This window comes from Oikopleura dioica, chromosome XSR (assembly GCF_907165135.1).
Source record: "Oikopleura dioica chromosome XSR, OKI2018_I68_1.0, whole genome shotgun sequence".
NCBI classification, from domain to species: Eukaryota; Metazoa; Chordata; class Appendicularia; order Copelata; family Oikopleuridae; genus Oikopleura; species Oikopleura dioica.
In genome coordinates, this window is record NC_137294.1 from 2,007,001 (window position 1) to 2,022,732 (window position 15,732).

The following is a 15,732-nucleotide window of genomic DNA, read 5'->3' on the forward strand; positions in this document are numbered from 1 at the left end:
AACCGGAATGAACAAGAACCAAATGATTCTATTATAATGACTTCGGTTGTTAATTTATCATTTTCCAAGTAACAAATGGTTAATTTTTTCTGGTTTTCTGGGCCATAAACATTATCACCGGGGAATATTTAACCTCATAAATAACAACCGATTACTGCCAAAAAATTCACCTGAATCAGCTAAAAAGACTGTTAGGTTTGATTTGGAGAAAAAGATGCCTGACGAGGTACTTAAATTTCTCACCATGAGATCACCATTTTTTTCGCCGAGGTGGATCCAAAAGAAGATGTGAAAAATGTCGATGCAGTCTTTGGCGACTCGTCGAAAACAGGGTTCTTTGCAAAAGGAAGAGAGCTAGAATCGGTGAACACGAATCACTTTTACACTGAACTGGAAAGGAATGGTTCGCTAATTTTGATTTAAAATGTTCGAATAGAGTCAACAAGTTTCGCGCTAATCAATTAATTTTCTGATAGAGTCATTTCCAATTAGGAAAAGTGACTGTAGAAAGTAACGTCTCACAATGTATTTTTATCGGATATCAATAGCGCCAATAATAAATCAGCGTTTGGAGCGCCTTGGGCCCCCCTTGGGTGTTAAACAGCTGATCAGTACAGCAGAAGTATTTTGTACAGTCGGAATTTTTCTATCCCGAGAAATTATCCGCTCGCTGTCCCCGACTGAGAGACAGAACGAGAGAAAGAAACTATCTTTGCTGCTTTTGAGAGCGGAAGGTTCTGATCTTGGCGAACCATGATGTCAGACAAAAAATGGCATCATTTGAGAGCCAAGATCAGGAAGAGTTTGAAATCATTGTCATTTATTCATTAACTTGAATTGATCAAATTTGAAACTCGAATACAGGGCTTTGAGAACGAAAATAAAAAATCACTTTATAAACCCGGGCGAGTATCTGAGCCAGAACGTAGAGTATCTCCCGCCATGGAGCCAGTCGTACCGCGAGTGGCTGGTCCAGCAACCGAAACGACTCGACTGGGACAGATGGTAATTACGGTAATCATATGTAGATTATTAATAAGTAGCTAGCTCTGAATCTTATGTATATTTTCTGAAAGGTGTCTGGGTCGGGGCCACCCTCTGAATACACATTTTTGCTGATGATTTACTTTATTCTTTTCTCGATTTCACTTAACACTTCATTTATATGCGTCAAGGCGTCAAGTGCGCTCTATTTATGGGGTCTTTCGAGGTTGAAATTTTCTGAAATAAAAACATCTCTCGATTGCGTTTTTCCTCTGAATCGAGTCTGAACTTGGCTCATTGTGAGATGATCTCGAAACGGGCCTTGAGTGTCTGTCGGAGAGTCTCCTCTGCATTGGCACTTTGTGAAGTCTAGCATTCACTTTGTAAAGCGGAAGAGCGAACTTTCACGAAAGCGGGTAGCAAAGATGCGCTACTGTGCTAAAAGTCACGCTATTGTTCTTTGCATATTTAGTAAATTCACAGGAGTCAGAAGGCGCTCAGTGGCTGTGCGGGGGCCTTTGCACCCTCAGATTAGGCCTTCCTCGCACAGAGAGATATACACGCGCGATAATAGAGCATCACCTGCTGCGCTGCCAAACTTACGTTTACGCCTTTTTCAACACCAATCCTACTACGAGAGCGTTTTTTTTTCCGAAGCAAGACCTGGCGACAGGCACCAAGGAACCGAGCCCACATCAAATATCGGAGATTCGTTTACGTATCCTTATTCAGATATCGTATTATTGATACGTCGCATAATGAATTATTTAGGCACGGCCGAATCTTTTTAGCCCCTCGCTTTTTACTCATGAAACTTTACAACTAAGGACTTTTTCGAATTTACTTTTTCATGTGATTGGGTATGGCTTGTTACATTCACGAGAGTCACTTTACAATTAAGCCAACTTTACCGAAATTTATTAAGAAAAACAAATGTTTAAATTTTTTCTAATAACTTATTTGAATTATCCACTTTTTTGCGTTATTTTTGAGCGTAACATTGTGCAAGAAAGAGTACTGTAAGTTTGGTGCGCGTTGGCGCCTCCCTATTTCTACGAAGGATAGAGCAAGAAACAACTATTGAGTTGGTATTGAATTTTGAATGAAACATTTTGGGGCGCTTTTTCAATTTATGGGAACATATCGATCCTATAACTTAGTAATGCATTGATACTTCTTTTTCTATACCGGAGAGAAAGTCTCTTACTTTTTGCCGAGCTCGATGAATGTCGACCTGAGAAATAGAAATGAAGAGTCGAGAAAATGCGCACCACTGTCAAACTAATTTGCGTCCATGGGTAACTTCCGCCTTCTAGCACCGTATTTTATTGCGCACAAAAATGCACAGAAAAGCTTTCTGATTCGATTAAGCCTTTAGGTTAATTAGCTTCAGAAGCTCCAGAAGTTTACATGTGGTGCATGAATTTTTAAACATAATCATCACGTCTAGTGACCAAAGCTAATGTAACATATGAGAGATGTTGACTCGGAGTATTGAGGGGGATGAATGGTTCGTCGAAAACACAAACCGCCCAGACACGATGGCATTTATTGGTAATATTCTTTTCAATGCAAATGATTTTTCTTCTCCCCGCAATTCCATGAATGAGGAGCGATCAGTGACCGCTCACTGTTCATCAATTATTTTGAGCTCTGTCTGCTAAGTTGTGGTTCCAGTTCCCTTTTTTACAGGCGCACGCGTGGCACATTATCCTTCAGAAATGAACGATATTTCTGTTGTTCGTACAGATTAAATTTGTTTGATAATCTATTTACAACAGCTAGTTTTTTTTATTAAAAGTGTAGAAAATGAACAAATTAAATTGAATGTATATATTGAAAATCAGGTGTTGTGCATATTTCTTACTGATTTCAGGCTGATGATGGGGATGATCGGATTCACCGTCGGCTTCATCGGCTTCTTGCTTCACAACGTTATCGATGCGATTGAAGAGCCAATACTTGAGAAAGCTCTCGGTAATATCTATAACTGCGATCTGAAACTCCTAAACGCCACATTTTTGAATAGATCTCGCCAAAGAAGACAAAATCGGCATAGTATGGTGCTGGCGCGTTGGAATGGGCGTCATACTCGCCACTCTTTCTTCCGTTATTATAGGACAGTTTCCACTTTTCTTGGAAGAAGGAAAAAGTTATCAATTTCGAAACCAAAAACAGTCTATTTTCGTCCATCTGCCGGCGGTTCGGGGATCCCAGAACTCATCGCCTTTCTCAACGGAACCTCTATCCGTCATATTTATAATGTCCGCACACTGCTTGCCAAATTCGCCTCTTGCGCCTTCGCTGTTAGTGCAGGTTAGTCGTTGTCGTTGTCGATTTTTTGATAATTTTTTTCTCGCAAGGTTTATTTGCCGGACCAGAAGGTCCCATGATTCATATTGGCGCACTTGTTGGTGCTGGCCTCTCTCAATTCAAGTCTGACTCGATGGGAATCAATCTCGCCTATTTTCAGCGTTTTCGAAATCCGGAAGACAGGTTTTCTTATAGTTCTTCAACTTCGGTAGTCATCTATGTATTCAATATAGACGAAACTTTATCTCCGCTGGTGCTGCAGCGGGAGTATCCAGTGCTTTCGGAGCGCCTGTTGGAGGGCTTCTCTTCTCGATGGAAGAGGTTTCAAGTTTCTGGTCGAATCGACTCACGTGGCAGGTGTTCTTCTGTTCAATGATCGCTGCTTTCACTACAAACATTTTCAACTCCGCATTTCTAGGATTCCACTACCAAGTAATACTCAAAAGACTTCCTTTCATCTAGCTCCTATTCAGGGATCATTTGGCTTATTGAAAGAGTCGAACATTCTTTTCAAGTCGAAATTGGAGATTCTCAATAATATCATCATCTTCATTCCAACAGTAAAACCGAGCCCAAGCCTCCTGCTCAATATGAATTTCTTTTTAGATCTGCCTCGGTATCATTGGAGGAGGATTAGGAAGTTTATTCGTCTTTTTGAACCTGAAAATCGTTCGACTGAAGGATTGGCTTGAAACGTTCTCTTTCTCGAACAGATTCAAAAAACTTCTCAAAATTGCAGAAGTGATTTTGATCATCACATTGACCGCAACAATCTCAACTACACTTCCACTGGCTCGGCAATGCCAGAAGCCTCGGTAAAATCCATTTATTGACTTTGTTCAATAACAATTACAGCTGTTACGCCGCAAATGCTATCGAAGCAAACCAAATAACACAGGAGTCTTGTTCTGTCAACTATGCTGGCATCCCACATCCTATGCCTCCCGTCACTGGTGACATGGGGGCTGCTGGAACGTTTGACTGCATGAAGCACTTTAACGAGGTTGAAAAAGCATAAATTTTTTGATCAAACGTCTGTCCCATAAGGTGCCCATAAAAACAGGTGTTTCTGCGAATGGAAAGTGGCGCTACACTAATCAAACGTACAACGAGCTGAGCTCGCTTCTGTACACTTCACAAGACCATGCAATCAACCAGCTTCTTTCGAGAGGGACCCATAAGCAGTACTCTCCAGAAGGTACAGTATTTGAAAGAACAAACAATCAGTTTCATAGGTCTTTTATATTATTTTATTCCATACTTTCTTCTGGCCTGCTGGACGTCAACGGCTTCTTTATCCGTCGGCTTGGTAATGCCAATGCTTACGATAGGCGCTCTTTATGGACGAATGATTGGGGAGCTCCTGGTTATTTGGTTCGGCGAGCATTTTTACTACGGCAAGTTAGGTCCTAAACTTATCAAATTGACGCAAATTTGCAGGCGACAAGTATTCTGATGCATCCGATTATAAAGCATGGATGGATCCCGGAGCTATTGCATTGATCGGGGCTGCGAGCTTTTTCGCTGGTGTCTCTCGTCTCACCATCTCACTGACGGTAATCATGATTGAGATCACCAATGATGTGACGATGCTGCTGCCTATTATGACTGCAATTATGGTTGCAAAGATTGTCGGCGACCAACTCACCCATCCAATTTACCATGCTCTGCTGGAAGTCAAGTGTATACCCATTCTTGACGAAGAGCCCGTGGTTTATACGCAAGATCCAAATGGTCGATCTGTTCTGTAAGTAAATCGAACTCAAAACAATAGCATGGGAAACAATTTCAGACGGAATCTTGAGCTTCACACAGTCTCAGAAGTTATGACGCGGACTGTTACTACACTCAATCAAAAAGTCAACGTCGTCGACCTTGCCTCGTCTTTGAAGGGGAACAAACACATGAGTTTCCCCGTGCTGGATGAGAAAGGCTACTGTGGAACTATAAACAGAATCGATCTCATTCAGTTGCTGCAGCACCCAGAGCTCTTCCAACTTCCAGGTTAGAGAGAAGATCAAACTATGTCTTCATAATGTTTCAGATGAGCCTCCGAAAACAAATGTTCTGAAATTTCATTCCGTGCACACCGATAAGCTGCACGAAGATGAAGCCTCGATTCTTGACTCGGCCATCGAGCACGGATCCGAGAAAAATTTGTATATTCTTCCTTATACAAACCGCTCATCAATCGCTCTACCTGACTCTTTCTCACTTCACCGAGCTTATTTATTACTAAGGTAACTTGACGCAGCTTTGACGTTTTTTAACCGCGTTTCAGGACTCTGGGAATCAGAGTGTTAGTCTTACTTGACGATCGAAACATGCCTTCTGGAATTCTGACGAGGAAGGACTTGATGGGCTTCGCTGTTGAAGAAAAACTTCAAGCTTCGATAACGAGGTCTCTCTCTGAAAGCGACCCAAACAGTAAGTGAAAAGTGATGTCAGATTGCTCATTCCCTCTTTCAGCGCAAACTACAATCACCACCGTCACCACTGGAATCAATAGCATCGGTCCCTGTTCAATCAACCAATATACTGTTTCTTGACCCTCTTCTTCACTAGTTTTATTAATTAATTATAAATACAGCATCTTACTTTATCAGTCTCGAATCCGCAAATGTAAGCTGCCTCTTCTCTAGGAAGATCTACGAGATAAGTTTATTGCTGGCGAATTGACATGTGTGAATGAGAGTGAATCTTTATTTTCCTTTGAGCTTTTTGAACTGACTTTGAACGTTTGTAACAGAAACTGACTCGTTGGCGTCGTCATCAAAGTCATACCACTCGCCATCTTCAAGCTCCACTTCGAAGCTCTTGCCATTTTCTGTCGAAGCAACCAGTCCCCCTCGGCATTCCCATTCGACAGGCTCCAATCCTCGGCAATCAAATGACACTATTTGCTACAACGCGTTTTAATATTTACGCGATTAAAGATTTCGTACTTGAAAACCGCCCTTCTCGGCATCATAAGCTTTACGGCTTCCGTCTTCAATGCTGATGTTGCTCTCTCGACCGCAAAGCTAGAAATTCGTTTACAAAGACAGTCACAAAATAGAGTTTTACAGACCTTACAGTTGAGAACCATGTTCGCCAATCCACGACCACCTTTGACTTCAATTGTATCTTCCTGATCCAAGTACACCCAGTCCGTTATTTCGCCGCAGTTCCCACAGCAGATCTTCACAAAATAGCTAGATAAATCAGTAAGTCAGAATTCAAGCTGACAAGAATACAATAATTTTGTGTAAATAAGAATAATTCACCGGAAGTCGGTCCCAGCAGCCTCAATCTTGGCGATATTTTCAACGTCGAAAGATACTTCCAATCCGATTCGAGGCATTCTTCAATAAGAAAAGATTAAAAAGGTTTCTTATAAAAAATATATTTGTCAGTACAAAAACTAAACAGGAGAAACAAGAATTGATGATATTCGAACATATTTTTTTGGATTTTTGTCGATTTTCCGGCTGATTTCTCCCGCAGCGAGGACTCCCTTCTCTTCTGATTTGGAGTACTCGCATTCGAAGGAGATAAAAATTTGACGAAAGACGTGGTAGGTCACATCTTCGATGGTTTTTTCTTCGATGTATTTATTTAGGGCACCTTCTTTGGCAAGTGTCATGGTTGCTTTGCACAATGTCATCATGCAGGTACAAAAAGGATAAGAATCAGGACTTTTTGTGCAGCTTTGCGAAAAGGACTTCTTCACTACCGAGTCTTCACTCAGTCTGAGTAAGAGCCAGAGACCAAAGACTCCCACGCCGCGAAGATCAGTCGCTGGGTCGTTTCCTTGAAAGCCGATTTTTTGCCAGTGCGAGCCGTATCGCCGTGGACATGGCTCCGTGGTTAGATTTTCGTAAAGAGTCGCCAGAACCTCGTACTGTGTTTCTTCCGGCAGGGCGCCAAGTGATAACTTTGTCAGTGAAAGGATCGAGGCTAATTTTTCCCGACAGCGCTTTTCCAATAATGGTGGTCCAAAAATGTAACGTCGGATTTTTGAGAAAAGGGAAAGTTCATTCGCTTCTAAGATTGCAGCACAGCGAGGGCCTTCAACGATTTGAATGAAGTCGGTTATCAGTCTTTGTGATAAGACTCTTTACTTGGGGTCATTTTTGTCTTTTTTTTTTTTCCTATTCTCAAGTTCAGAATCTCATCAGTTTTATAGTTGACCCTTGCCGAGAATACGAATCGCCCGACTGCAAAGTCGCTAACTGCTTCCCTCCCTGAGCCTCAACGAAGTCCCACTCGTCCAGAGCCTCTTGGTACTGTTGCTCGTCATGAAATGCGTCACCCTCCATAGAGTTCGATCTGAGATGTTTTTCATAAGAAAAGGTACTACAAAATTTGAACATTCGAGCTATTCATTGCTGGTCTTTGAACTCAATAAACATAAAAAAGAAGAGACAGATATTCTTGTAGTGTTATAGTGTTGAATGTTGGCCTTTATAGGAGTCATCAAGAAGGAACGAAACAGTGAAAAAGTTATTTTTATCGAGAAGGAGATTTGTACAGCGCTGAAGAAACTCGAAGAATAAATACTTTCTTCCGAGGGAGGACTTGTTAGACTGATGTTTATCCTTCAACACGCTCGAGCTTGGAGGGCGTCTGGTGGTTCGTCAGCATCTTCTTAATCTAAAAAATCACGATGAACAGAGTCTATTGAGCAAGTTCTCTCGTACCTCAGCAATAGCCCAGGCTGGGTTCAGATGTTTGGGACAAGCTTTCGTGCAGTTCATAATAGTGTGACACTTGAAGACGGAATAAGCATCGTTCATCTTTTCAAGTCGTTCAGCCTTTAAAACAGTCATCTACCAAAGTGAATTGCAAACGATTCTTACGGTGTAATCATCCCGAGAGTCGATGAGCCATCTGTAAGCTTGCTGAATAATAGCAGGGCCGAGGTACTTGTCACCATTCCACCAGTAGGATGGGCAAGAGGTGGAGCAGCAGGCGCAGAGGATGCACTGACAAAGAAAATTATAAACCGCTGATTTTTTGTTGAAATTTACCTCGTAAAGTCCATCAAGTTTTGCTCGATCAGCCTCGCTCTGGTAGTTTTCGGTAGTTCGTGGAGTTTCGTCTCGTTTCTTCAGCCAGGGCTCGATGGATTTGTACTGGGCGTAGAAGTTGTTCATATCGGGGACAAGATCCTTAACGACGTACATGTGGGGCAGGGGCCAGATCTTGGTAGTCTTCCCAACATCGGTGCAGTACGAAAGACAGGCTACATGAAAAAGAAGTAGCGTGGATGTGAGAGACAGAGTTTCAATTACCCAAGTTGTTGACACCATCGATGTTCATGGCACAGGAGCCACAGATACCTTCTCGGCAGGATCGTCGGAAAGTGAGGGTAGGGTCGATTTCGTTCTGAAAGAAACTACTGAAGTTGAGAAGATTCAAGATTATACCTTGATCTTGATAAGAGCATCAAGAACCATGGGGCCGCAAGTGTTCATGTCGACCTTGTAAGTCTCCATTCGGGGCTGTCCACCATCATCAGGGTTCCATCTGTAGATCTGGAACTCTTTGGTACCCTACAACTTTCAATAAGACACATTCATAACTAGTAAAGGAGTCCACCTTGTCAACTGGCTTGGGGTTAGAGAGGGCGGCAGCCTTGAGAGTAACGGAGAACTTCTTGCTCTGCGTCGTCACCTGGCGCAACATTTTTCTCTGAAGCGGAATCAATTAAAAATACAAAAAAAATAGAGATGGAGTCGAAAGGTCAATAGTTTCGGTGAAATAGGGTAGAAAACAGGTTGCGAACAGAAAAATGAAGCTGAAGGTTTATTTGAGGCAGGATCTTTCAAAGCGTTGGCAAAATCGAATAATTATCACTAAAGCACGCAATGCTCAAAATAAGCAATTGCCAAGGACTATTTAAAAGTTTGCGACGCTTTCCTGAAATGAGTGTTTCCAATATAACCTCCACGCATACTTCGATACACATTCTGTTCGAATTGTCTCTTATCACGCTTCAGAACATCGGCGGCTTCTTTATTCAATGGATCGTCTGGGTTAGGTTCCTACAAACCAAGATGTAAAAATGAATTTGAATGTCAACAAGGAAAATATTGCGAGTGTAAAACTTTAAACAGAACATGTCTGTTGATTTTTATCTTATCTTACAAAATGCAATTTATCCAAGAGACTTACCAAGAAGAGAAACTGTAGCCCATAAATGACGGAGTTAATGTTGAGCACTGGTTTCCAATCCTCTCTGAGAATATTCAAGCAGACGTTACCGTCAAGGTCGATGTTCGGGTGGTAGACTTGCGTTTCGCATTTCACCTAAACGTTGAAAAAAGCTACTTTTTCCCTTTTTATTCGCATTTTTGCGCTATCGGGAGCTTTTTGCGCTTTTCCTTCGCCGCGCCGCGCCATTACACAACGATTACGTAACTCTGGGAAAAGGGTCAGCTAGAATAATCGACGTTGTAGTTCGCTAATTTCACTGTCTACTATTACTCTTTTTTGATCAGTGTTAGATAAGCTCTCATCGTGATATGCGCTAGAATTTGATTGCATCTACTGGCTGTTTCAGGCGAACTCCTGATTGGTTTAGGGACCTGAGACCCCCAGAATGATAAGTGTCTAATTATAAAAGCCTTGAAATTTGAAGCAAAAATTATATTATTACTAGATTTTGTATTGCTTTAGCTTTTATGATAAAAAAAGTCAACGAAAACGAAAACAGATAAGGTGACCTACCTTTGGTGGCTCGTGTGGATATATCTGGGGCACTTTAAATCTGAAGACGAACCTTCCGCCTTGGTAGAAACCCTGGTCCGGGCAGATTTGTAATTTGAAGTTCAGCAGGTCGTCGCGATTTTCGAAGTGAGTTTGACATGTTGGAGGAATGTCCAGGTCGTTGATGTCCTAATCAAGAGCTTCGTTAGCTTATTGCTAGAGATATGGGCCGAATTATACTATTCACTTGAAATAAAGGCGATCGGGTTTGTTTGACGAACCTTGGCTATTCTGAGCTGCGCTGCGGAGATTTTACTTTTTGGCTGATTCCCAGCCGCCTCTTCAGCCTTTTTCTGCTCTTTCATCGACGACAGACGAATCATCTTTCTATTCTGACAATTTTTCGAAATGCGCTATTTTTTGTCGAATTTGAATTCCTGGTGTATTTCAACGTTGTGAGCAGGGACGTAGATAAGTTTGATAGAATTGAATTATGATTCGCTCTGTTTTTATACTTTTTTTTTTATGCAAACTGAATTTTGAACTTAATCTCAGATTTTTAGTTTTGAAAAGCTCGATAGGTTTCTTTTTGCTGTATCGAGAGCGAAGCAGATTTTCACAAACAGGAGAGACTGTAATTATACGTCTAACTGTAGACTGTCTCTAGGGGATTTTAGGAGTCTGATTGATGCAGATTTTCTGAAGGAGCTCTTATGAGGCGCTCGACAAGAGTCATGTTCAGTTTTAAGGCTGTCAACATTTGTAAACTGTGTGGACACACTTGGGGGTAGTTTTACGACTGAGATTTTAGTGAAGTAGAATGATTAAGAGCGAGATCTGAAGTGAAGAGTTCAGTGATTTGTACAGAGAAAGGAATACTTTGTTCTTAACTTAAAATATCAAGCAGTGATAGTTTTTAGTAATTGAAATTGGTCTCATGTAATTGGCTAGCTCTTCCGGTTAATCCTTGCCCCCAAAGGACAGCATCATTCTAGTAGCTCTTCAAAAGCTTTTCGGTGCCAAAAGTTTGGGTCTTTTCGACCTAATATAATTTGACCTGCAAGTTTCGAGGAACACGAATGAAATAATGGGACCTCTTAGGGTGGAGAGGATCAAGCGAAAAAGAGACATAACAAAAAATAAAAAAACGAAAAAACGAAAGGAATATTAGTTGATTGAAAGAAGCAAGTTGAAAGAAATTTACAAGTTTTTTTTTCATGTGGAACAGTTTTTTTAGAAAGATCTTGAAGAATTTGTTATAGAAATCTTTCAGGAGTAGTTTTTTTATGTTGTTGCGGGAATAGTAAGGAGCAGACTGGAGAATTAAGCGCGACCCATCAGCTTCTCGATGCATCTGATGCCCTGTTCTTGGTATTCTCTCTTCGTTACCCACCACTGCAGGTTGTTTTTCATGATGTCAGCCAGCACAGCGCCGCCGAGGAAAACCTTTTTTAGGAAAAAATCGTTATTGACAGCTAAATGCACTTTAACGTACCAGATGTTTTCTTCTTGGAGGATCTTCGACGCCGATTTTAAACTTTTTATATTGATTCACGTCTCCCTGAACGTTTCTGTTGGTAAACTTTATAGACAAAAAGAAGTGGGCTATGAAAATATTGACATGAACTGAGTAGAATAGTTCAATCCGGCTCTTGAAAGCTTCATTAATTGCCGCGGATGAGTAGCATTACCTTGACTACGTTCTGGAAATAGAGCTGCTTGAGTTCACGCGTCATCCGACTGGGCAGACCTGGGTACATCGTGCTTCCGCCTGAAAGGACGATGTGTTTGTACAGCTCTGGGCGAATGTCCATATCGGCTCCCTGAAGAGGGCGAGTTTTGGAAAAGAAGCACTCAAGCGGCAGTCAATCTAACCTGAATGGCGTTGAAAAGCATTTGCGCGACTCCCTCTTTTTCTACGTCGACTAAATGTGGCTGGAAGAGAGCTTCTGGTGCTTGGAATCGCTCGGCACCGATCTGAGATGGATTATACTCTGAGTTACATGCTCGTTTAGTACGTACAGTGATTTCTCTTCCGTCGGGCAGCGTGTACTTTTCTACAAGTGTTGTTGTTTCTTGCGCGAGTCGGTCTTCTTGCTCGACATCGTAGGCAACGTAACAGAATTTTTCTTTGATTTCACGAACTGTATCAAAATCAGCAGAGTGGTTGAAGGCTACAACCAACAATAAGTCCGTCTAGGTAGATCCGATTCGAACTTACCATAACCACGGAGAAGCAATAGTTTGATTAGGTACTTAGTTATGTCTCGACCAGCGACGTCGAGGCGTTTTGTGATGTTTTGCAGGCCGAAGCCTTCATAGACTGGGCAAATGTGAGTGACGCCATCGCCACTATCGACGACGACGCCTGTATGAAGACCCTGTGCGTATAGTGTCAGGACAGCTTGGATCGCCACGTAAGCGCCTGAAAACACTTATTTTTCTGAAGGGTAGAAAGTATCGGTACCTTGAAAGCCGTATTTTTCGAACATGGTCTCGACAAGTCGTTCTCGATTCTTTTTTGGGTTCATTGGTGCTTCTGTTAAAAGAATTTTGGATAGCGTTGGGTCAATGTTCAAGCATTCATTGCCAAAAGTGTGGTCCCACAGAAGCTCCATGTCATCCCAGTTTCGAATGATTCCGTTTTCCATCGGATACTGGATATCTAGCGAATGCCTCAGATCCGCTGCTTGTTGCCCGACGATGATGTCCTTTAGCATGGCACCGCCTAAATAAGACTTAACAATTGAAATAAAATCGCTGATTAGTTCGGAAAGAACACATTTTAGAACATTTCTCAATTCTCGCCTCGAGAAAAAATAACACGAAAAGCTCACGGTGAAGATTACTCGCAACTATACCATTTTTTAAACGTTGTCGATTTTTATAAGCTAAAAGCATTTTATGTGGCAACGATGGGCCCTACAAACCTTCTTTCGATTTCGCGCGAAGGATGGGTCTACCGACCATGGCGGGAAAGATATGGGCGGGAAAGTTGGCGCCCGCGAAGCCGCACTTAACGAAGCCGGTGCCATTGTCGCAAACGACCACTTTGTGTCCTTCGCTGTCTGTCATTTCAACCTCTGTATTCTAAAGCGAACAAATTTGCGCCACGGTCAATTATGATGACAGTCAGTAACAATGAATAATTTCAAGCATGCTGAATCATACTGCCAAATAAGCCCTCCCTCGTCTCCACTACTTCCGCTGGTTTGAATTTTTGACATCAACAACGATTACTTCATGGTTAAACATGAAACGGTGGCTTTTAAGGAACTGATTGTTAATCTTTATTAAGGCAAAAATAACTCTGTCATAGAAAAATAGACGCTTTGCAGCAATATCTGTACAGTGGAATATTCAGGGGTCATGTGGAGGTTGATGTGCGTTTCAATGCATTTAGTTGGATGGGATTGTGAATACAAAAATATATGTTTTTGGGAAGGTTCAGTCTTTGAGTTGATCCGTAATGAGCTCGTGCAGCAGACATTCCATTTTGAGCAACTTGTCCGAGTAGTTCTCTTCTATTAGTTTTTGGAATTTGTGGAGGGTCTCGATCTGAACTCGCTGGTCGTTTGAATTGTTCCTATTTCGTACCTGTCGCTGTTTTTGCTGAGCTAGGACGTGCTCGTGGTGCTCCACAACTGTATCTAGATCTTTTTCCAGCGCCAAATTCAGTCGTTTCATTGCTTCTACATGCGTTACTAGTAGTTCGTGGTCTTCTGCACCAGATTGCTACGCAAACAGTCGTAATTATCAAAATTGACAAAGAGGCTTGTTACTTGAAGTTTGGAGATGTTGGACGCGTGATTTGTTCGTTGGGCTTCTCGTTTTGATCTTAGCTGGTGATGTAGGACTTTGACGGAATCATTTTGAATTTTGGCGTCGCACGCGGCAAGATGGGACTCTTTTGCTCTGACCTACGATGACGAAGCTTAAGGTAAGGAGATACTGTAAAACTTTACCTGAATCAAAGCCAGATTAGTTTCACGTGCGTCTCCACCATTTTTAATGCGGGCCAGTTCTGTCCTTGCAGATTCAAGGTCGAGCCGGAGAGCCTTAAAATCGATTACTCAGAACGTAAAACGAACAAATAGAAGACGCTACCTGATATTCTTGGGCGAGCTTCACGTCATGGTCCGTCTCTTTGCTTTCCAACGCCCACATCAAACCGTTCCGCTGGAGCTTTTGAGCACGAACCGCCATGAACTTCTTCGCTGCGGCGATTCGGGCTTCTTCATCGACTTCTTTCGTCGTTTTTAATCGTGCTAAATGATATGGTCAACTCATGAAGGCTTATGAGACCGTACTTAGAAGAGATAGCATATTTTTTCGTTGGTCGTTATCAGCTCGCTTCTGCCGGCTCAGATCCTTGTTCAGCTCCGAGATTTCTTTCCGAATTGACCTAGCGCTGCCTCTTTTGACATCTTTCATGCTTTTCATCATTTCATGAAATTTGAAGAAAGCTGAAACGAGTTTAATGTTGCTTTTTTGAACAGCTAAATGCACCTTTATCCAAATTGCTATCGGTGAGAATGAGCAAGGCAGCGGATGAATGGATCCCTCTCGGCGGCACATTTTGACCAGGTGGATAGATGATAAAATTGAGCGAGTATCCATTTCTTGAGACGGAAAGTATCGCGGCGTGTCGTATACTGAGACTGTCCCTGGCACGAACAGCTTGGTTGAAGTATTCGATCACTTCTTTTGAGCTCTTGGCGAGCACTTCTTCGGACGCATTGAGACAGCCTTTTATAAACTCATAAAACGTTCCGTGTCTAGAGTCTGGGAAGGATTTAGAGTGCCCCTGACTGTATAATCTCAATTGTAAATACACGCGCAGTCTAATCTCAATTCAAAATAAATCTAGATTAACCGTTTGAGTTTCAAAACCAACTCCGCTTTCTGGAAACGATCTTTTCCTGAACAATAGTTCACCGCTTTCAAAGCGCGAGTAAATAGAATATGCGGTGAGATATGTCAATGATGGGGAAGTAAGCACATTTCTTTGACCTTTGGCGACGAGGATTTAAATAGCAAATGGGCGAGATAAAGGCCTATCTTAGACAGGTACTGAATGAGTACATAGCTACCTGGAGCTTTGTTTTGATTAAATTTTTATAATGGATTTGCACTCTTCGTTGATCTCAAGAGATAAAAAATGATTTGTTTTAATAAGCTTTCCTGAAAGAAGCGAACGTGGATTCTCATTAAGCTCCGAAGCAGAAACAAGACAAACGGAACCACCACTGACGCTTAGCAAATCTTCAATCACGGGCTTCCAGAGCCATTCAAGATCATCACTCTTCGCTGCGATAAAAGTTTTCTCTTTCTCATTTTGCGTCGATTTCAAGAACTTCGCTAAGTGTGTTCGATTGCGCGAAGGACCGGTCTCATCGACTGTGAATTTTTCGCCTTCTACTTGGACACTTTGCCGGGATCAATTTCGGTTCGGGGGATTCGGGTTACAGTTGTTCAGTTGACCAGTTTTAAAGTTAAAATCTGGATTGGAGATACAAGGCCCGCGAAGATTTTATGGCGGACAAAAAGAGTTAACAAAAGTTATTCATATTGCTTTAAAATTTCAACAATGACGTAGTTTTATTGATGAGAAAAACATATCAAAATTGACGGAAACGAGTTCCCATAAAAATGAGCCCACACTGTCTTGATTGATGAACTAAAATGAACCCTTCCTGTTTTGTGTGACGACGAGCGATTCGAGATTATCCGGAAACGTTA

At 41.9% G+C, this 15,732-nt stretch overlaps 7 protein-coding genes across 8 annotated transcripts; 1 reads left to right on the forward strand and 6 right to left on the reverse strand.

Moving 5' to 3' along the window:
• Positions 1–158: 158 nt before the first annotated feature.
• Positions 159–5,902, forward strand: LOC145708735 (chloride channel protein C-like). Its single transcript, XM_081786432.1, has 18 exons — positions 159–226; positions 271–403; positions 846–1,005; positions 2,861–2,961; positions 3,014–3,078; positions 3,138–3,300; positions 3,348–3,480; positions 3,531–3,729; positions 3,771–3,857; positions 3,904–4,112; positions 4,153–4,300; positions 4,345–4,495; positions 4,533–4,694; positions 4,738–5,044; positions 5,090–5,301; positions 5,342–5,537; positions 5,579–5,724; positions 5,767–5,902. Exons 1-18 carry the CDS (start codon positions 215–217, stop codon positions 5,844–5,846), a joined length of 2,664 nt encoding a protein of 887 aa, XP_081642558.1. The 5' UTR covers positions 159–214; the 3' UTR covers positions 5,847–5,902.
• Positions 5,903–5,944: 42 nt separating this feature from the next.
• LOC145706996 (CXXC motif containing zinc binding protein-like) lies at positions 5,945–6,682 on the reverse strand. Its single transcript, XM_081784465.1, has 4 exons — positions 6,564–6,682; positions 6,368–6,491; positions 6,243–6,320; positions 5,945–6,200 (listed from the first exon to the last, which is right to left on the reverse strand). The coding sequence occupies exons 1-4, from the start codon at positions 6,638–6,640 to the stop codon at positions 6,000–6,002; spliced, it is 480 nt and encodes a 159-aa protein (XP_081640591.1). The 5' UTR covers positions 6,641–6,682; the 3' UTR covers positions 5,945–5,999.
• Positions 6,675–7,605, reverse strand: LOC145706995 (ELMO domain-containing protein 3-like). The gene is made up of 2 exons (XM_081784464.1): positions 7,477–7,605; positions 6,675–7,394 (listed from the first exon to the last, which is right to left on the reverse strand). Exons 1-2 carry the CDS (start codon positions 7,596–7,598, stop codon positions 6,701–6,703), a joined length of 816 nt encoding a protein of 271 aa, XP_081640590.1. The 5' UTR covers positions 7,599–7,605; the 3' UTR covers positions 6,675–6,700.
• Positions 7,606–7,643: 38 nt separating this feature from the next.
• LOC145709892 (succinate dehydrogenase [ubiquinone] iron-sulfur subunit-like) lies at positions 7,644–8,995 on the reverse strand. 2 transcript variants are annotated; one of them, XM_081787591.1, is made up of 7 exons: positions 8,881–8,995; positions 8,709–8,834; positions 8,574–8,667; positions 8,310–8,524; positions 8,139–8,264; positions 7,980–8,093; positions 7,644–7,932 (listed from the first exon to the last, which is right to left on the reverse strand). In XM_081787591.1, the coding sequence occupies exons 1-7, from the start codon at positions 8,965–8,967 to the stop codon at positions 7,873–7,875; spliced, it is 822 nt and encodes a 273-aa protein (XP_081643717.1). In that variant the 5' UTR covers positions 8,968–8,995; the 3' UTR covers positions 7,644–7,872. The 2 variants fall into 2 exon arrangements, with proteins under 2 accessions (XP_081643717.1, XP_081643715.1); XM_081787589.1 differs by having other exon boundaries at positions 8,709–8,829; positions 8,876–8,970.
• Positions 8,996–9,006: 11 nt separating this feature from the next.
• LOC145709893 (nedd8-conjugating enzyme UbcE2M-like) lies at positions 9,007–10,413 on the reverse strand. Its single transcript, XM_081787592.1, has 5 exons — positions 10,272–10,413; positions 10,012–10,179; positions 9,457–9,591; positions 9,212–9,326; positions 9,007–9,113 (listed from the first exon to the last, which is right to left on the reverse strand). The coding sequence occupies exons 1-5, from the start codon at positions 10,371–10,373 to the stop codon at positions 9,088–9,090; spliced, it is 546 nt and encodes a 181-aa protein (XP_081643718.1). The 5' UTR covers positions 10,374–10,413; the 3' UTR covers positions 9,007–9,087.
• An 882-nt stretch (positions 10,414–11,295) lies between these two features.
• LOC145709891 (actin-related protein 2-like) lies at positions 11,296–13,083 on the reverse strand. The gene is made up of 8 exons (XM_081787588.1): positions 12,921–13,083; positions 12,458–12,718; positions 12,212–12,415; positions 12,013–12,164; positions 11,866–11,967; positions 11,682–11,813; positions 11,486–11,551; positions 11,296–11,436 (listed from the first exon to the last, which is right to left on the reverse strand). Exons 1-8 carry the CDS (start codon positions 13,063–13,065, stop codon positions 11,314–11,316), a joined length of 1,185 nt encoding a protein of 394 aa, XP_081643714.1. The 5' UTR covers positions 13,066–13,083; the 3' UTR covers positions 11,296–11,313.
• A 184-nt stretch (positions 13,084–13,267) lies between these two features.
• Positions 13,268–15,281, reverse strand: LOC145708736 (uncharacterized). Its single transcript, XM_081786433.1, has 8 exons — positions 15,266–15,281; positions 14,500–14,739; positions 14,301–14,456; positions 14,098–14,258; positions 13,956–14,048; positions 13,773–13,910; positions 13,588–13,725; positions 13,268–13,548 (listed from the first exon to the last, which is right to left on the reverse strand). Exons 1-8 carry the CDS (start codon positions 15,279–15,281, stop codon positions 13,438–13,440), a joined length of 1,053 nt encoding a protein of 350 aa, XP_081642559.1. The 3' UTR covers positions 13,268–13,437.
• Positions 15,282–15,732: the final 451 nt, after the last annotated feature.

Excerpts from the sequence above, each read along its gene's own strand:
- LOC145708735 (XM_081786432.1), top strand. Across the intron at positions 404-845 it reads CACTGAACTGGAAAGGAATG|ATTTGAAACTCGAATACAGG; the intron begins GTTCGCTAATTT and ends TGAATTGATCAA. Across the intron at positions 3,079-3,137 it reads TTGGAATGGGCGTCATACTC|TTATCAATTTCGAAACCAAA; the intron begins GCCACTCTTTCT and ends AGAAGGAAAAAG.
- LOC145706996 (XM_081784465.1), bottom strand. The coding sequence starts at position 6,640 with ATGCCTCGAATCGGATTGGAAGTATCTTTCGACGTTGAAAATATCGCC. Across the intron at positions 6,492-6,563 it reads GCTGCTGGGACCGACTTCCG|CTATTTTGTGAAGATCTGCT; the intron begins GTGAATTATTCT and ends TGATTTATCTAG. Across the intron at positions 6,321-6,367 it reads ACATGGTTCTCAACTGTAAG|CTTTGCGGTCGAGAGAGCAA; the intron begins GTCTGTAAAACT and ends ACGAATTTCTAG.
- LOC145706995 (XM_081784464.1), bottom strand. The coding sequence starts at position 7,598 with ATGGAGGGTGACGCATTTCATGACGAGCAACAGTACCAAGAGGCTCTG. Across the intron at positions 7,395-7,476 it reads TCGGGCGATTCGTATTCTCG|AGTCTTATCACAAAGACTGA; the intron begins GCAAGGGTCAAC and ends CCCCAAGTAAAG.
- LOC145709892 (XM_081787591.1), bottom strand. The coding sequence starts at position 8,967 with ATGTTGCGCCAGGTGACGACGCAGAGCAAGAAGTTCTCCGTTACTCTC. Across the intron at positions 8,094-8,138 it reads ACTCTCGGGATGATTACACC|GCTGAACGACTTGAAAAGAT; the intron begins GTAAGAATCGTT and ends ACTGTTTTAAAG. Across the intron at positions 7,933-7,979 it reads CAGCCTGGGCTATTGCTGAG|ATTAAGAAGATGCTGACGAA; the intron begins GTACGAGAGAAC and ends GTGATTTTTTAG.
- LOC145709893 (XM_081787592.1), bottom strand. The coding sequence starts at position 10,373 with ATGATTCGTCTGTCGTCGATGAAAGAGCAGAAAAAGGCTGAAGAGGCG. Across the intron at positions 10,180-10,271 it reads CGCAGCTCAGAATAGCCAAG|GACATCAACGACCTGGACAT; the intron begins GTTCGTCAAACA and ends GCTCTTGATTAG. Across the intron at positions 9,592-10,011 it reads ATCCACACGAGCCACCAAAG|GTGAAATGCGAAACGCAAGT; the intron begins GTAGGTCACCTT and ends TTCAACGTTTAG.
- LOC145709891 (XM_081787588.1), bottom strand. The coding sequence starts at position 13,065 with ATGACAGACAGCGAAGGACACAAAGTGGTCGTTTGCGACAATGGCACC. Across the intron at positions 12,719-12,920 it reads TCGCGCGAAATCGAAAGAAG|GCGGTGCCATGCTAAAGGAC; the intron begins GTTTGTAGGGCC and ends AGTCTTATTTAG. Across the intron at positions 12,416-12,457 it reads CGAAAAATACGGCTTTCAAG|GCGCTTACGTGGCGATCCAA; the intron begins GTACCGATACTT and ends AAGTGTTTTCAG.
- LOC145708736 (XM_081786433.1), bottom strand. Across the intron at positions 13,726-13,772 it reads CCAACATCTCCAAACTTCAA|CAATCTGGTGCAGAAGACCA; the intron begins GTAACAAGCCTC and ends CTGTTTGCGTAG. Across the intron at positions 13,549-13,587 it reads CTCAGCAAAAACAGCGACAG|ATCGAGACCCTCCACAAATT; the intron begins GTACGAAATAGG and ends CAGCGAGTTCAG.